The 16,673-nt window shown below is 37.8% G+C and overlaps 1 protein-coding gene across 1 annotated transcript; it reads left to right on the top strand.

The window, feature by feature from the left end:
- The first annotated feature begins 6,839 nt into the window (after positions 1–6,839).
- Positions 6,840–8,127, top strand: LOC147280358 (uncharacterized). Its single transcript, XM_086252189.1, has 3 exons — positions 6,840–7,622; positions 7,731–7,991; positions 8,092–8,127. Exons 1-3 carry the CDS (start codon positions 6,840–6,842, stop codon positions 8,125–8,127), a joined length of 1,080 nt encoding a protein of 359 aa, XP_086108315.1.
- The last annotated feature ends 8,546 nt before the right edge of the window (positions 8,128–16,673 follow it).

Raw genomic sequence — 16,673 nt, 5'->3', positions numbered from 1 at the left:
TTACTCCTTGATTACAACCTCACATAGCACAGAAAATCTTAAAGGTTTCTAGATAAATTAGAAGACACAAAACAGCTACAAGCATTTTTATAATTACTAAATTATGCAAGGAGCTTTATTCCTAACCTAGGTAGAAAAATAACAGTGTTACATAGTAAAACAAGACAAAAATATTTCAACTCTGAAGATATTAAAGTAGTAAAGCAAATTAAATAAGAAGTACAATTAGAAAATTACTATAAAATAGTAGAGACACATCATCAACATTAGGATGGGATGCCACAAGCACCACTACCAACTAGCAATATCAATAACAGAGCAAGTAGAATGTCACAAGCACATTATCAGTTATTAGTATCCGTAATAAAACACCTATTTACTCTTTTAATGGTATTAAAATTTAGACAGTGCAAAATCCTTGAAATCATTTTTGAACAGCCAGCCTGTTAAAACTCTAGGTTTGGGGATAATTTTCTGATATTTTTCATAGACACCACAAAGTCAGTATATGTACAGAGCCTAAGCCACAATTACAGGAAACAAATCAATCTATAATTACACCCGTATATCTCTACCTAATTACAAGGTTTGACCTTGTTATCAACTAATTACAGTAATTAATTGAAAGAGTTGACTCACGGCAACACTCTCCCTCAAGTTGGTGCATGGATATCGCACATGCCCAACTTGACAAGTGAGTCAAGAAATACCCTGCTAGCCACTGCTTTGGTAAGTACATCTGCTAGTTGGTTTTCGGACTTCACAAATGGAAAGCTAATGATTCCTACTTCAAGCTTTTCTTTGATAAAATGTCTGTCAATCTCCACATGTTTTGTTCGATCATGCTGAATAGGGTTGTGGGCAATATCGATGACTGACTTGTTATCACAGTATAGATTCATTGCCATTCTTGGTTTAAATCCCAAGTCCTTCAGTAAGTTTTCAACCAGAGCAACTCACATACCCCAAATGCCATACCTCTATACTCAGCTTCGGCACTTGATCTTGCTACTACTGGTTGCTTTTTACTTCTCCACGTCACAAGGTTTCCACCTACAAAGGTGAAGTATCCTGAGGTAGACCTTCTGTTGTCAGCCGACCTTGCCCAATCAGCATTAGTATATCCTTCAACCTTCAAGTGACCATGATTAGAGAATAATAGACCTTTGCCTGGAGCAGATTTCAAATATCTCAGTAAGCGCTCTACAGCATCCATGTGGGGTTTACGTGGGTCATACATGAACTGACTCACCACACTTACTGCATATGCAATATCAGGTCTGGTATGAGATAAATAAATCAATTTTCCTACAAGCCTCTGGTATCTCCCTTTGTCAGTAGACGATGCACTCAAACATTCAAATAGCTTGTGGTTCTGTTCAATAGGAGTATCAGCTGGTTTACACCCAAGCATCCCTGTTTCAAATAACAAATCCAGGACATATTTTCGTTGGGATAAAAAAATACCATGCTTCGATCGAGCCACTTCAATCCCAAGAAAATATTTCAAGTCTCCAAGCTGCTTCATCTCAAACTCAGAAGCTAAATATTGCTGTAAACTAGACATCTCCTCATGATCATCTCCTGTGACCACCATATCATCAACATAGATAATCAAAGCAGTAATTTTACCTCTTCTTTGCTTCAAGAACAAAGTATGATCTGAATTACTTTGTTTGTAGCCAAAATTCTTCATAGCTTTGGTGAACCTGCCAAACCAAGCCCTTGGTGACTGCTTCAATCCATAAAGAGTCTTCTTCAGTCTACACATCATTCCTGTGTCTGAATACTCTGATATATCTGGAGGAGGATCCATATATACTTCTTCAGTGAGGTCTCCATGCAAGAAAGCATTTTTGACATCAAACTGGAGAAGTGGCCAATTCTGATTGGCAGCTAACGATAAAAGCACTCTGACTGTATTCAGCTTGGCAACTGGTGCAAAAGTCTCTTGATAGTCAACACCATAAGACTGAGTGTACCCTTTTGCAACCAACCGAGCTTTGAACCTTTCAATGGATCCATCTGCTCTATGTTTCACTGCAAATACCCATCTACATCCTACGGTTCTCTTTCCCTTCGGTAGGAGAACAAGTTCCCAAGTTCCATTTTTCTTCAATGCTTTCATTTCCTCTGTCATCGCTTTGGTCCACCTAGAATCTGCTAGAGCATCCTGCAATTTACTAGGGATAGATGCAGAGGATAATTGATGTACATAAGATGCATATGACTTGGATAACCTATGGGATGAAACGTGATTATTAATTGGATATTTGACTTTGGCTTTAGGATCAGATTCATACATAACAGGAGGAATACCTCGAGTACTACGAGGTGGAAGTTGATATTTTGGAGAATTAGACACAGAATCAGACAAATCAGAAGAAGAAGGTACCTCAAGAAGCACATCTGGAGGTGATTGTACTAGTGGTTCAATAGAGGGAGTTGTATTATCATGGACATCACCAGAAATAATATGTTCAGGAGCATGATGTTCACCATCCCCTTTTGGAGTTGAATGTTCGGATGAGCGTTCAGGACGACCGTGATCACTAGAAGAAGTAGAATGCTCAGATTCAATTTCCTTTGTCTCTTTTAAAGACTCTTTCATCTTGAATGTATCATAAAACCCCAAGTCTAAAACCCATTCGGTCTGAGTCGTCGCTTCACCATTCGTCTCCCCCGGAAGGGAAGAATCAGTACTTGTCATAGGATAAAATAACTCATGTTCATGGAAGGTAACGTCCATAGTCACATAGAATCTCTGAGTTGAAGGATCATAACATCGATAACCTTTTTGGTTAGAGCCATAACCCACAAAGATACATTTGAGAGCACGAGGATGAAGCTTGTCACGCTGATGAGGATGTATGTGGACGAAAACCACACAACCAAATACCCGAGGCTCCAAATGTAAAATAGAGGGAAGAGCAAAGTTATCAGACAAAACATCCAAAGGCCGACGAAACTCCAAAACACTGGATGAAGTTCGATTAATGAGATAAACAGCAGAACTAAGGGCAGCACCCCACAGATAAGTAGGTACACGTCCACCAATCAACAATGCTCAAGCAACTTCCAACAAATGTTGATTTTTCCTCTCAGCAACCCCATTTTGTTGGGGAGTGTGAGAGCATGAAGTCTGATGAAGGACGCCATGAGAATCAAAGAAATCACGTAACTCATGATTGACAAATTCACCTCCATTATCAGAACGAAGAATTTGAATACGAGACTGAAATTGAGTTTGAACCATGTGATAAAAAGACTTAATTGCAGCACAAGCATCAGATTTATATCGGAGAAACTGAACCCACACCATTCTGGTACAATCATCAATGAAAGTAATAAACCATTGCATACCATGAGTAGTAGTCAGTGGAGCGGCCCCCTAAACATCAGAATGAACGAGTTGGAAAGGAGCAGTAGCCCGATGATCACTTGGAGTAAACGAAGTGCGGTGACTTTTAGCCACCACACAAGTTGCACACCGAAAGTCTGAAGCACTACAACCAATGAACAAGGAGGGAAATAACCGTCGAAGATAAGAAAATGAAGGATGGCCTAATCCGCGATGCCACAACCAAACCAGCTTCTTATTCCCCAAGACCTTGTCATCAACTAAATGAGCATGTCCAAAGCGGCCTAAATTTTCATCACTGTCTAGATAATACAAGCCCCCTCTTCGAGTACCACTACCAATTCTCTCATGTGTGCGGATGTCCTGAAAAATACAATGAGTGGGAAAAAAAGTTGCAACACAATTGAAGGACTTGATTAGTTGACTAACAGAAATAAGATTGCAATTTAGAGACGGAACAAAGAGCGTATTAGATAAAGACAAAGATGGAGACAAGGACACAGTACCGACTCCTACAACGGGAGAGGACACACCATTGGCATTAGTAATAAAATGTGGAGAAATAGGTTTTGACAAAGACTGAATCACATACTGATTATTAGTTATATGGTCAGAAGCACCAGAATCAATTATCCAAGCATTATCACATGTAAATTGAGGAGTACTCAAAGCAGAATTAGGTGTACCTGACGTGGCAACAAAGCCGGAAGTATAGACAAAATTTTGACTAGGAACCGACGTCTCCACCTTAGAGTCAGAGGCTGCCAAATATGTCTTATCGGAAGTAATTAAGAAAGATGTTTTTTTACTGAAAAGCAACATGTTTTTTTTTTTTATAATTTTTGGAGTGCTAAATCAAGAGAATAATCTTTGAAAATAACAGCACATGAAAAACTTATTAGAGCACTTGAGCAAGAATTTTTTAGCTCTAATTTTAGTTTGGGAAAAATTTTCAAAAAGGACACGTACTTTGGGGTCAATCTTAGTTTAGGACACCAGTTTGAGTTTGTGTTAGTTTAGGACATATATTTCGAGTTTGTATCAGTATGAGATTTTCCGTCACTTCTGTCACAACCTCTGTTAAAAACAGACCACGTGACTTATTTTAAAGGGCAAAATTGTCACTCCCTATGCTTTTAAGACAGATCCAACTGCAAGAGATACTTTAAACAAAAAGGAATTCATTTTAATGATTTAGAATTCAATCTGGTCGCGCAAAAGTGTTCGCTGGTTAGGGTTTTAGACTCTTTCTTCTTCGATTAAAGGTGTAAAGGGGATTTTGGCTTTCTAATCACTGCACAAGTGATATTCGCTGCAATAAAAAGTGATATTCTCTGTTGGGGAGAAGTGATATTCTCTGTGGAGATTCGAAATGGAGTTCCTGAGGACAGATGGAGATCCACCCGAATACAATAAGTTGTCCCCTTAAATGATTGTTTGAAGATTCTTTTTGTAGGGTTTTGTTTCGATGGTTTATGTTGGTGAATCGATGAAGAATTTTTTTTGGATGGGTCTGTGTGATGTTGTGTTCTGTACATTGACTATCTTTGTCAATTCCATTTGTTTATTGGAATTGCTAGGCCGTGCACCCCATATGTTCAAACCTTTTTGACATTTTCTGCTTTATTATTGTCTTTATGGGTAAATGGGACCAGAGATGTTGAATAAATAATTGAGGGTAATGGGAATCCTAAATGGTCTGCTATGGTGGGTGTAGAGTAAATTATTGGTAGGTGTAGTGTAAATGAGACTCCTAGTTTGGTATGGTGTAACATTTGAGTCATGTTGGGATTGCTACTGAATTAAAATAATATAATGGATTAGAATAATGTCTTAGGGTTTACTAATTAGAATAATGTCTTTATTGTAGTTTAGACTCTGATTTTGTTGTACTTTAGGGTTTACTGCTTAGAATAATGTCTTTATTTTTGCATGTTGTACATTAGTGCATGTGACTTTGAACAGTGTTAATAAGCATGACATGGCTTTATTTTTGGCAGGTAATCCAGACCATTTCACTTTAGAATTTCACCATGGTGGTAGGCTAGTGAACTTAAATGATGATGGTAGTGAAAAGAGATATGTTGGTGGCATGATTACTTGGGGGGATTATGCCAACATTGACTATATGTCTTTACTAGAGATGGATGGTCTAGCTAAGCTATTAGGGTACAATGAAAACATTGTGTATTATTACAAAGAACCAGGACATCCAGAACATAGGGGGTGGGTAGCTGCTATAAGTGATGCTTGTATATTGAGACTATGTGGTTTTCAAACACCTCAGAGAGTGGCTGTGGTGTATTTCTGTCATCCAGGGAACCTAAATACTGGTGCACAGCAGGTAGTGCATGAACCAAAGACAATATAATTGTTTGATGGCTCTGAACCAGAGGTTAATGCTAATGAGGGACTAAGTGAGAATGAGGCATTTGAAGAATTTGATGCAAAGCCATCAGTCAACCAACAAGGAGAGGTACATGCTACTGATTTTGGAGAGGTACATGCTACTAATTTTGGAGAGGTACATGTTGGAGGTTATGAAGATGAGAATGCCGAGGTGCCTGAGGAGGAATGTGGTGAAGGAAGAAACTCTGCAAGTGAGGATGAAACAGATGAGGATGATTTTGATTATGTGGACATTGACTATCAGCAGAGTGAAGATGAAACAAATTAGGATGATTATGTGGACCCTGAGGTTCATAGTGATGATGGTGGGGGTTTTGGTGAGTTTGACTCTGAGGACATGACTAATTCTGAAAACATGGGGAGTGTACAAAGTTCATCAGATGACTCTAAAGAAGATGATATTCCAAGGAAGAGACCTAGAGTAAAGCCACCAAGGCTTACTGTTTTTAAAAAAGATGTGGATATGAAAGATCCTAAATTTACATTGGGTCAGTGTTTTGCATCTATGGAGGTATTCAAAGAAGCTATCAAGGAATACTCCATATTGAATGATAGAGAGCTAAGTTTTAAGAAGAACCATACAAAGTGGTGTAGAGTGGTGTGTGCACCACATTGCCCTTGGCATATCCATGCTGTCAAGGATAACAAGAGTGACAATGTGATTGTGAGACAGTTCCTTGATGAGCATACTTGCACAGGTCCTAGGTATAACTGTCATATTAATGCAAAATGGTTGGCTAAAAAATATGGGGATAATTTTAGGACCAATCCTAAATGGGATGTTGGGGCTTTCTAAGAGCAAATCTTGAAGCAATTCAATGTAGAGGTTACTAGGACAGTGTGCTACACAACTAGAAGGCTTGCATTGAAGAACATTCAGGGACAGATTGAGGAACAATTTGGCATGCTGTGGGATTATGCTGAGTAGTTACAAAGGAGGAATGAAAATACAACTGTCAAGATTCAAAGTAACCTTCTTCCTGGGGATCAACCACAGTTCCAAAGAATGTATATATGCTTTGGTGCATGCAAGAGGGCCTTCATTGATGGATGTAGACCTGTGATAGGTATGGATGAGTGCTTCCTTAAGGGACCTCACAAGGGGCAGCTTTTGACTACCATAGGGGTGGATGCTAACAATGGAATGGTTCCATTGGCATATGCAATTGTGGAAATCGAAAACAGAGATAGTTGGGGGTGGTTTATGCAGCACTTGATTATGGATTTGAACTTGGAGAATTCACATCATTATGTGATACTCAGTGACAAACAAAAGGGTTTAATTGATGCAGTAAAGGACTTGCTTCCCAATGCAGAACACAGGCATTGTGTCAAGCATTTGGGGGAGAACTTCAGAAAGAAGTTTCCCAGCCTCTTACTGAAAGAGATTTTTCAGAGTGCAGCAAAGTCAACTTATGAGGCAAAGTGGAGGTCAGAGATGAACAAGATGAAGGAAATAGATGGTGAGGCATACAAGTGGTTTGATGATAAGCCTCCACACCATTGGAGCAAGGCATTCTTCAAAATAGAAGCAAAATGTGATTTGATTCTAAAAAACCTATGCGAGTCATTCAATGCAACAATCTTAAAGGCAAGGGACCAGTCAATACTTACCTTGCTTGAGAGGCTGAGAATGTATCTAATGTTGCTTTTTGCAAGAAGAAGAGAGCAAGCTCAGAAGTGGAAATATCAACTAGGGCCAAGGATCAGAGGCATAATAGACAAAAGAAAGAAGGACTGTTGTATGTGTAGGGCTTTTTGGTGTGGTGGAAAGAAATATCAAGTAATCACAGATAAGCATCAGTATGCAGTTGATTTGGATCTCAGAACATGCTCTTGCAGACAGTGGGATGTAAGTGGTATACCTTGTTGCCATGCAATATCATCTATTTGGAAGCATGGCAGTGACCTTACAATTTAAGAATTCACATATGAAAAGTATCATATTACTGCTTACCAGGCAACATATGCATCAATGATTAACTCTATGCCTGGGAAAGACCAGTGGATTAGAACAGGGAAGCCACCACTCAAGCCTTCATGCTATAAGAAACAAGCAGGAAGACCCAAGAAAGTAAGGGCCATAGATTCAAATGAACCAAAGAAGCCACCAAATCCAACAAAATTGAGAAGGTTTGATGTCACCATTACCTGCAAGAAATGTGGTAAGGAGGGTCACAATTCAAGGACCTGTGGAAGAGAAAATGATGTACAAAAGAAGGTACCAAACTGACTGTGTGTGCTTAATTGACATATTCATTGACTAGATTTGAAAATATCTGATGACTCTTTGTGGTGTGTGCTTTTCTTTCTGTTTGCAGGGAAATGAGAAGGTTCAAGGTGATGGACAAGAGTAAGGCCAGGACCTAGACTAGCAAGCCAAGAAGGTAATCTAAGTCAAGAGCCTTGTTATTTTGTTCTCTTTTTAATTGCAGTCTGAACACATTATTTATGGACTTGAGTTTGCTTGCAAGTAAAAAAGAAACCCCAAATTCGAAGACTGAGGTCTAGGAATGCAATGCAACGATCAAAAAAGGCTTCACTAAGACCACCATCTGCAGATTCATCCAACCCCCCAACCAGAGAAGTGTCATCTCAACCATCATCCTCTGTGAGACCACAATCCCAACCAACATTCATTTTGCCACAAAGTTCATCACAACCTTGTACTTCAAATGTGACTGCCACAGTGCTCCCCAAAAAAAGGTTCAAATCACCTGTCAAGAAGAAATCACTAAGGTCGAGGATCCCATGAAGCCAATACTAATCTGTTGTGTTCTGAAATTTCTGAAATGTAGTTTGAAGTTAGGATGATCACAAGGTTTTTTTGTGCAGGTCTTAGGAATATGACCACAAGGTTTTTTTGAGTTGTACTACTGCTTTTGGGTTAAACATTTTACTTTTGGGTTAGAATTCTGTTTGTGTGAAGTTGGTTAAACATATATCTTACTTTTGGTTAAACATTTTACATTGTCATGATTAGCTATATGTTGTACTGAATGAGATAACAATGTATGGAACTATTTTTGGCTTCAAGTGGTTTGGAATGCTTTCCTTTGAATGTATATATAACAAGTCTAATTTGATTTTTGTCCATATGACTTGTCTTGGATTGAAAATACAAGGCTTATTTACATTTCGAATGAAATCAACTTATTTTTGGTGTTGCAAAATAAATGGTCAATTCTTCCCTTTAAGAGGTTTATGTGTTTATCTTCAATCCAATTTGATACAATCCAACAAAAAAAAAATACCAAGACCAGCAAATTGCCAAAATATCCTTTCATTTAAACTTAAACATTGCCATTACAATATAAGGCAATCTGAAATGTTTGGCCATACATAACACAAAAGCAGATAGCCTTAATCTATTCCATTCAACCCAAAACGGATAGCCTTGATCTATTCCATTCAACCCCACAATATTAACAACCCGAAAACATAAAAACCCGAAAATATTCCATTCAACATTTATGGTCCATTGCTTTTGCCATTCATCCAGGAAAACACAAAAATCAACCAAGACAATATCAAACAAAACCAGAGCTTCTTCACCCTTGCTTAACCTCGATCAACCTGTGTCTCCAGCAAACTTTGTTTCCTTAGCAATCCAGGTATCACTTGCCTTGACCTTGCACACATGGGAGGATCAACCCATCTGAAAAAATCACATCCTCCCTTGGGATTCTGGAAATAAAAACATAAATTACTTAACTAAAAAACCCATAGTAATCTACATGTGTAACGAAAATCAAACAAACACAGAGCTTTTATACACCCTACTCTGGAACAGCCATCGAACCTTCTGCCAGGGTTTGCATCAGTCCAAGCCGTGATCCTTGCAGCTGGAAAACCACAATAGCAGTACCTTCGACCCACCGGTTCCATCATCACACGCAGGTATGTTATTCAAAACCCAAAGCCTCTATTTTATCCTCAAATGAATAGAATTTTGTGTTTTTATAAAGACTTAAAGTCAGATTTTAGGGGGAAATCCCAGAAAATTGGAGGGATTCAATGTTCTGTGGCGGGAAGAAAAACGGGGCAAATGCTTGCAGTTGGATCTGTCTTAAAAGTATAGGGAGTGACAATTTTGCCCTTTAAAATAAGTCACGTGCAAGTCACGTGGTATATTTTTAACGAAGGTTGTGACAGAGGTGACGGAAAATCTCATACTGATACAAACCCGAAATATATGTCCTAAACTAACACAAACTCAAACTAGTGTCCTAAACTAAGATTGACCCCAAAGTACGTGTCCTTTTTGAAAATTTTTCCCTTTTAGTTTTCAAGCATTACAAAAACATTTTGAAGCACTTAATAATGATCATAAATATAATGGTTTAATAAAGCATTTTTGTATTTTAAATCTAAAACACCAAGACTTATTAGCTCATCTGTTTCGACAATCATTTATTATACCACAAGAGGTTAACAAGCCTAATGTTAGTAATAATAGTGCAATTTAATAGGTTTCTGAGGCTACTCAGAAAACCAGTGAGGAAACTCACAAGTAAATATTAGAAAAGGCTAATGAACCACTTTCATGTAAAATGTCAGCAAATAGTACAAATGAAGATCCCTCATTACTGCACGAATCGATTGAAGCAAGAATAAGGCAACTCGCTTTTCACCTTCAACACCAAATCTTTAAATAATTTTCAACAACAGAAACAACTTTGCATTTAAAATTACAAAAGGCATTATATCAGTCAATTTCTAATCCTAAATTTGGCATGGACATTATTACGCAGATATTACCTCCATCTTTTTGTGCAAAACCAAGTTCATGTGTATATAGTCCATACATCAACATAGCACTAGCTCACATCAATATGCAAGACTAGGAGCTTTCACATTTTAGCTATAAGCATAACAGGAAGTAAGAAGTAGTTAAAGTTACTCCTAAGCTGCTCATTAATTTGGTTATCATAGTCAGTTATATGTTTCTAACAACAGCCATTTCCAATAGTTCTCTCCAAAGTTCCAGTATTTAGCATAGATACATTTAAAAAAGTGGCATGATCTCTGCATTGATTTCCTCAGCATTCCCCTAAAATGGTTTATAAATAAAGTTCATAACCAAGCATATCACATAACAGTTTTCAACAGGAGTAGGTATTTTGTCACTTATGTAGCAGCATACAGGTGGACGCCGAATATTGAACACATCCAGAGGTTTCAAGGAGGCCAACTTGTCCAATTTGATAATTTCAATGACACTCGTCCCAAGCTTATGCTTATAGAAGAAGATGATATAATATGAGCATTTGCAGTAAAGAAAAGATTCTCAATAGCTCCTATGTACCTATACTCAACATGACAAATCCATGACCACTTTTATTTCTAGCATGGATGTAATTATCATTTCAAGACAAAGGTTGACTTGGTTATTACAAAAGCCTCCAAAATGGGCTGAAAATGGAAGTATCCCAATTTAAAGCAGGCCTAGGCTAATTCCACAACCCTCAGTTGCTGAGTTCACCACCCTAACATATTTGTCCAACTTTTTTCCTATTTTACCCTCTCTTGCAAAATGAAGATGAAATCACCAACACTCATTCGATAGTTATCTACCGAAACCTCCACCAATGTTCGACAGATAACTACCGAATAATCCACAAAAGTTTGGCAAATATATGTAGAATGACCATTCGGTAGTTATCTACCAAAACCTCTACCAATGTTTGGCAGATAACTACCGAATAATCCACCAAAGTGTGGCAGATACCTATAGAATGACCATTCGGTGGTTATTTACCAAAGGGTAAAATTGAAATTTTTGAAATAAGATGGTGAACTCAGCAGTTGAAGGTGATGAATTTAGCCTAGGCCTTAAAAACAGCCCGGTAATTGTAATTTGTGTTTTTGAACTTTTGTTTTTGTCCAACCGGTCTAACAAGGCCTTTACTATCATCATCCAAAAAGCCCACAACACAATAGCCCAAATGGACAAGCAACATCAGTAGCATAGATTACACAATATAAGCATGGCTTATGTCACAACCCACCTAATCCTCCTGCCAAAGCCTTCCTTCTACATTCAGTAAGTAATGTACAATTTTCACTAGCCCTGTGCAAATGTTATCTTTAGAGCATATACAATGACATGGCTAATGCTATGCTATATGCTAAATATAGCAGAATTGATAAAAAAACTCACTACAATGACATAGCTAAATTTAGCATTTGCTATGCTATTGCTAAATTTTCCACTATATATAGCATAAAATTTAGCAATTGCTATTGAGGAACTCAAGAAAAAAGTGTACCCACCATTTGAAAAGTATGGGTAAAAAAAGAATAAAAAACCAAGTGAAAAAAAGTGATTGGTTGAAAAAGTGCTGGGTCCCATGAGGAGAGAGAGAAGAAAGGATATTCACATGGATGGAAAAGGTTGCAGCAAGAGGCATGAGGATGAGCATCTGTCATGGGTTGATTGGCCATGTATTCAAATTTTACAATTCTTAAATTTGACTTTGACATGAAAAATACTAAAATATTAATTTGGGTATTAAAATAATAATATTTAAATATATTTAATATTAGGCTCATATTAAAGATCTCATTAAAATATAGGTCCATTGATTTTAACTACTAAACTTTAATAACTTTTTGGTTTAGGTACCAAAATTAAATACCATTTTAGATTAGATACTAGTTGAATTGTGAGATCCAAAATTTTCCAAATTTATTTTGGGATTTTTCTTTAATTTCTAGAATTTTTCTAGAAATTTGTTTGGCGGAAAATCGTATTTTTCACCTTACGCTTTAATTGTTTGACCAACTTTGACTAGAGTTTTGACCCAAGTTAGACCTTTAAAAGGTGGTACTTTTACTCACGAACCCAACGGAACAAGTCTCGTATTATTCCGAGTCCGGGAGATTATTTTATGAATTTCCCAAAATTTCTTTTTCTTTAAAGCATTTTATCTTAGTTTGTGGAGCTTGAAATTTTCGAAATTTTTCTAAAGGGCAAATTGGTAATTTGACCTCATAGTTAATTAGTACTAGTCGATACGAGTCCGTAGTATTTTTCGGGGTATTTTTCTGAGTCCCGAGCTATTTTTAATTAATTTTTGAAGTTGGGGAATATAGGAAAAATAAGATAAAATAGGAAATACCAGATCGCGCCACGTGGCACGATCTGAGCCGTTGGATCTCGCATGGCCCATCTGATCCGACGGCTGCATGTGCAACCAGCTGCATGGCCCGCGACACGTGGCAGCCTCTCCACTTGACACGTGGCAACGGTTGGTGGTGAGTCCACCCACTGAGTCAACGAGTTGACCGAGTTGACTCAGTCAAGCCTTCCTATAAATAGTGCCGCACCCTTACTGGTTCTTCACCCATTTCAGCCGCACGCTTCCCAAGAGAGAGATTCTCTCTCCTCTCTCCTCTTTTCTCTCTCTTCTTCAATCTTGTTTTGAGTTTATCTTGAGTTCTGGAGCTCCGATCGACGATCCGATTTCGCCTACGCGATCGTGGCGACGACTTCTTCAATTCTAGTAGTGTGAAGGCTATGTTTTGGTGAAGTTTTAAAAAAATCATTTCTGAGCTCCATAGGTAATTTCTTGATCCCTGTCGAATTTCTGCTAAAATTTTGTTAAATAAATCTCTTGTTAATTAGGCTATTTTAATCTTGTTACTTAGCAAGTCTAGTAGTACCGAGACTCTGCTCGTGGGAAGTCTTCAACAGGTATACCCTTAACCCAGCTTATTTAATTTGCTGTTGTTTAAGTGGTGGTTATAGACGAGACGCCGTTTAACTGTTGTTATTAAATGAACTTAATAAATATTGAGGCCATATCAGTGGTAACCAAATAACGTGATGACTAAGGTCAGTCCATGAGCATACAAGCGTTGGGTACTGAGCCAGAGCTCCCTCAGTTTCCCCATGCACTGACCTGGTCACGTTGTAAGGTTCATATCTGATCAACCTCCTCGACAATAAATTAAAATAAACTTAGAAACCACACGGTCTGACATGACTGTCTGCCTCGGGGAGCAGGGTCATGCCGGATCAAGAATTTAGAGAAGCCTAGCAAGTTGCGCTAGTGCCAAACCTCTAGATTTTACCTGGTCTTAACAGACAAAGTCGAGAGTACGTTTAGTACGTTCCTAATAGCTGTCGTCGGATTCGGATCTCCAGTTTCCCAACAGGTACAAGTGGGACCCAGACACAGGAAAGGGATCAGGCAAGGGACACACTTTGGTAAAACAGGTAGGGGGAAGGTACCATATCCCGGTTATTGGATTTCCTGCCTATTTTCGTACTATATGTATATGAAAATGTCTTTCACAGAGAATGTGCATGATTTTTGTATGGCATATTTGTGTGATTTTCTGTATGATACCTTGGACGACCTGAGAGTAACGGGCACGTGTTGTGACCTTGGGTTTCGATCCCCTAAACCTCCGGAGGGGTAAGTACGGACTGGTTAATCGAATGTCCTTCTGGGGAGGCTAACCAATGTGGTATTACCAGGTAAATGGATACTCTCACCACAGTATCGAGGTGGTGGTTGAATTTTCAATACTGGCGGTTGGCCTGTATGTGATCGGTCGCAGGTATGTTTCTGAACTATGTCACGTAACAGGAAGGATTATCACTGAAAAAGATGTATGAGCATGCAAAGGCTTTACTCACTGATTATTGGCATAATTATCTTTATCATTACTGGCTTTGGTTACAATATTATTGATATCGATACCCTGTTTTTGGGTGTGCATCGCTTTTAAACTGTTTTCCTTGAAATCCTATATTTTCGAGTATTGCTTCAAACCTAACCAGAATTTTCCCTCGAGGGGAAGCGATGAACATATGTGACGCTTACCCCCTACTGTACTCTTGTGAGTGCAGATAATCCAGTTGTTGGAGACCAAGATTGAGGTCGTGGGTGTGGCACTTGCAGCTTGTCAGTTTCAGTCTTGCTATCTGGTTTAGATCCTTTCTTTGGATATGTGGTGGTGTTTCTCTTTCATCCTCGTAGGTGGCATATCCCAATGGCTATCCATGAGTCTAATTTGTTGCACCACTTTGTTGAAGACTGAATCACTCTGGCGTGGGTTGGACTATCCTGACATATCTGTTTATCTACTGTTTTATTATGTAGCATTAGGGTTAGTGTATTTGAAACACATAACCCTCACGGGTTGGTACTCTTTACTGTTATTTATAATATGAGGCATTTTCAGTAATTTCTTCCGTTGTATTTTTACTACTCTGATCCAACCCGGGTTCTTCAATAAAAAGGGCTTAACTCGTTTTAGAGAGCTTGAGAATATAATACTCGGGGTAAGGGGTATTATAGTCTCAAGATCTTTAAGACGGGTGCCGCTGTGGTGTTCCCAGTTTCGGGGCGTCACATGAATAGTCAAACCTTAATGAAATTAAAAAGCCTTCAACAGTTCTATATTTACTTGCTATGCCATTGTGAAAAGTACAAATCTACCCTTCCCTCATCATCAACATGAATGACTTCCAGCCACTGTTTTCCGGCCGACCTCTGGCCACCGTCCTCCGGCCGAACTCCGGCCAAGCTCTACTCATTACACAAAAAATTAAATTAACATTTAACATGGAGGGGATTCGAACCCCTCTCATTCAAGAGGAATGAAATATCTCCCACCATTACAGTAAGTTAACTACTATGCAAAAGTATTGTTTTAACCTAATTTATACTATACTATTATATATTTTTTAAAAAAATAATTAATCCAATTAGTCACAACTAATCTAAAGTTGTGACTATCACAATTAAGTTGTGACTGTCTTTAGATTTAATTGTGACCGATTTAAGATGTGACTATCTCACAACTAAATCAGCCCTAAATCTAAAGTGTGACTGATTTAGTTGTGATCAAATGATATTCATAACTAAAAAATCCATAAACTCTAACATGAAAACTAAAGACAATGCACCTAAAGCAACCCCAAAATTCATATAACAATGAATTAACAAAATTTGAAGTTGTGAATGATATTCATAAAAAAATAAGTTTAACATAAAACACCTACATGTTTAATTAACATAAAAGCTAACATAAAAAGGAAATTTGCATTAAACATATACCCTCTTAAGGAGGAAATTAAACCTGTGACTGTTAAACAGAAATAATTTGACATTCATCTCTATCTTTGCTTCCATTTAGAAGATATCATCTTAAATCTAAGTTGTGACTGTTTCGTCACAACTTTAGATTTAGCTGTGACTAACTTTAAGGTAGAAAGGCAGCCTATTCTTAAAGACAACTTCAGCCTAATTTTTTTTTGATGTACCATTCAAATAGACGGAGGAACTAGAGCCGAGCGCCGGAAGAAGTGCTCAGTTGTTATAAAAAAGTCACTGCCGAGTGCTTGGTACCATTAACCAACTTCATAACCCAACCCTATATTCCTAAATCAAACAAAAACAAAATCATTAGAAGGACTACTATAATAAGAGAAAGTTTTTTTAAGAAATCTGCAATTACATATGAATAAAGAGTCATGCATTTGGCTTCCAATTCACACACAAAGGATTCAAATAGAAAAAATAAAAAATCAAACGGATTAATACAGAACACCTAAAAATAATAAAAAATTAACTGTGACTGTCACAATTTAGTTGTGACTGTTTGGTAGTCACAACTGCATCTGAAATTGTGACTGTCCTACAGTCATAACTAAATCTAAAGTGTGACTGATATTGAAAGAGATAAGTTTAGGTTCTTAAAAGATAGACCCTAATGTCCTAAATTCCAACATGAAAACTATAGAAAGTGCACATAAACCACCCCCAAAACTCATATAACAACGAATTAACAAAATTTGAAGTTGTGACTGAGATTCAGAAAAATAAATTTAACATAAAACACCTTAATGTTTAGCATAATATAAACATAAACAGGGGAATGCATG

This window comes from Dryas octopetala, chromosome 7 (genome assembly GCF_963921425.1).
Source record: "Dryas octopetala chromosome 7, drDryOcto1.1, whole genome shotgun sequence".
In the NCBI taxonomy this organism is placed as follows: domain Eukaryota; kingdom Viridiplantae; phylum Streptophyta; class Magnoliopsida; order Rosales; family Rosaceae; genus Dryas; species Dryas octopetala.
This window is presented reverse-complemented; position numbering and strand designations above follow the sequence as displayed.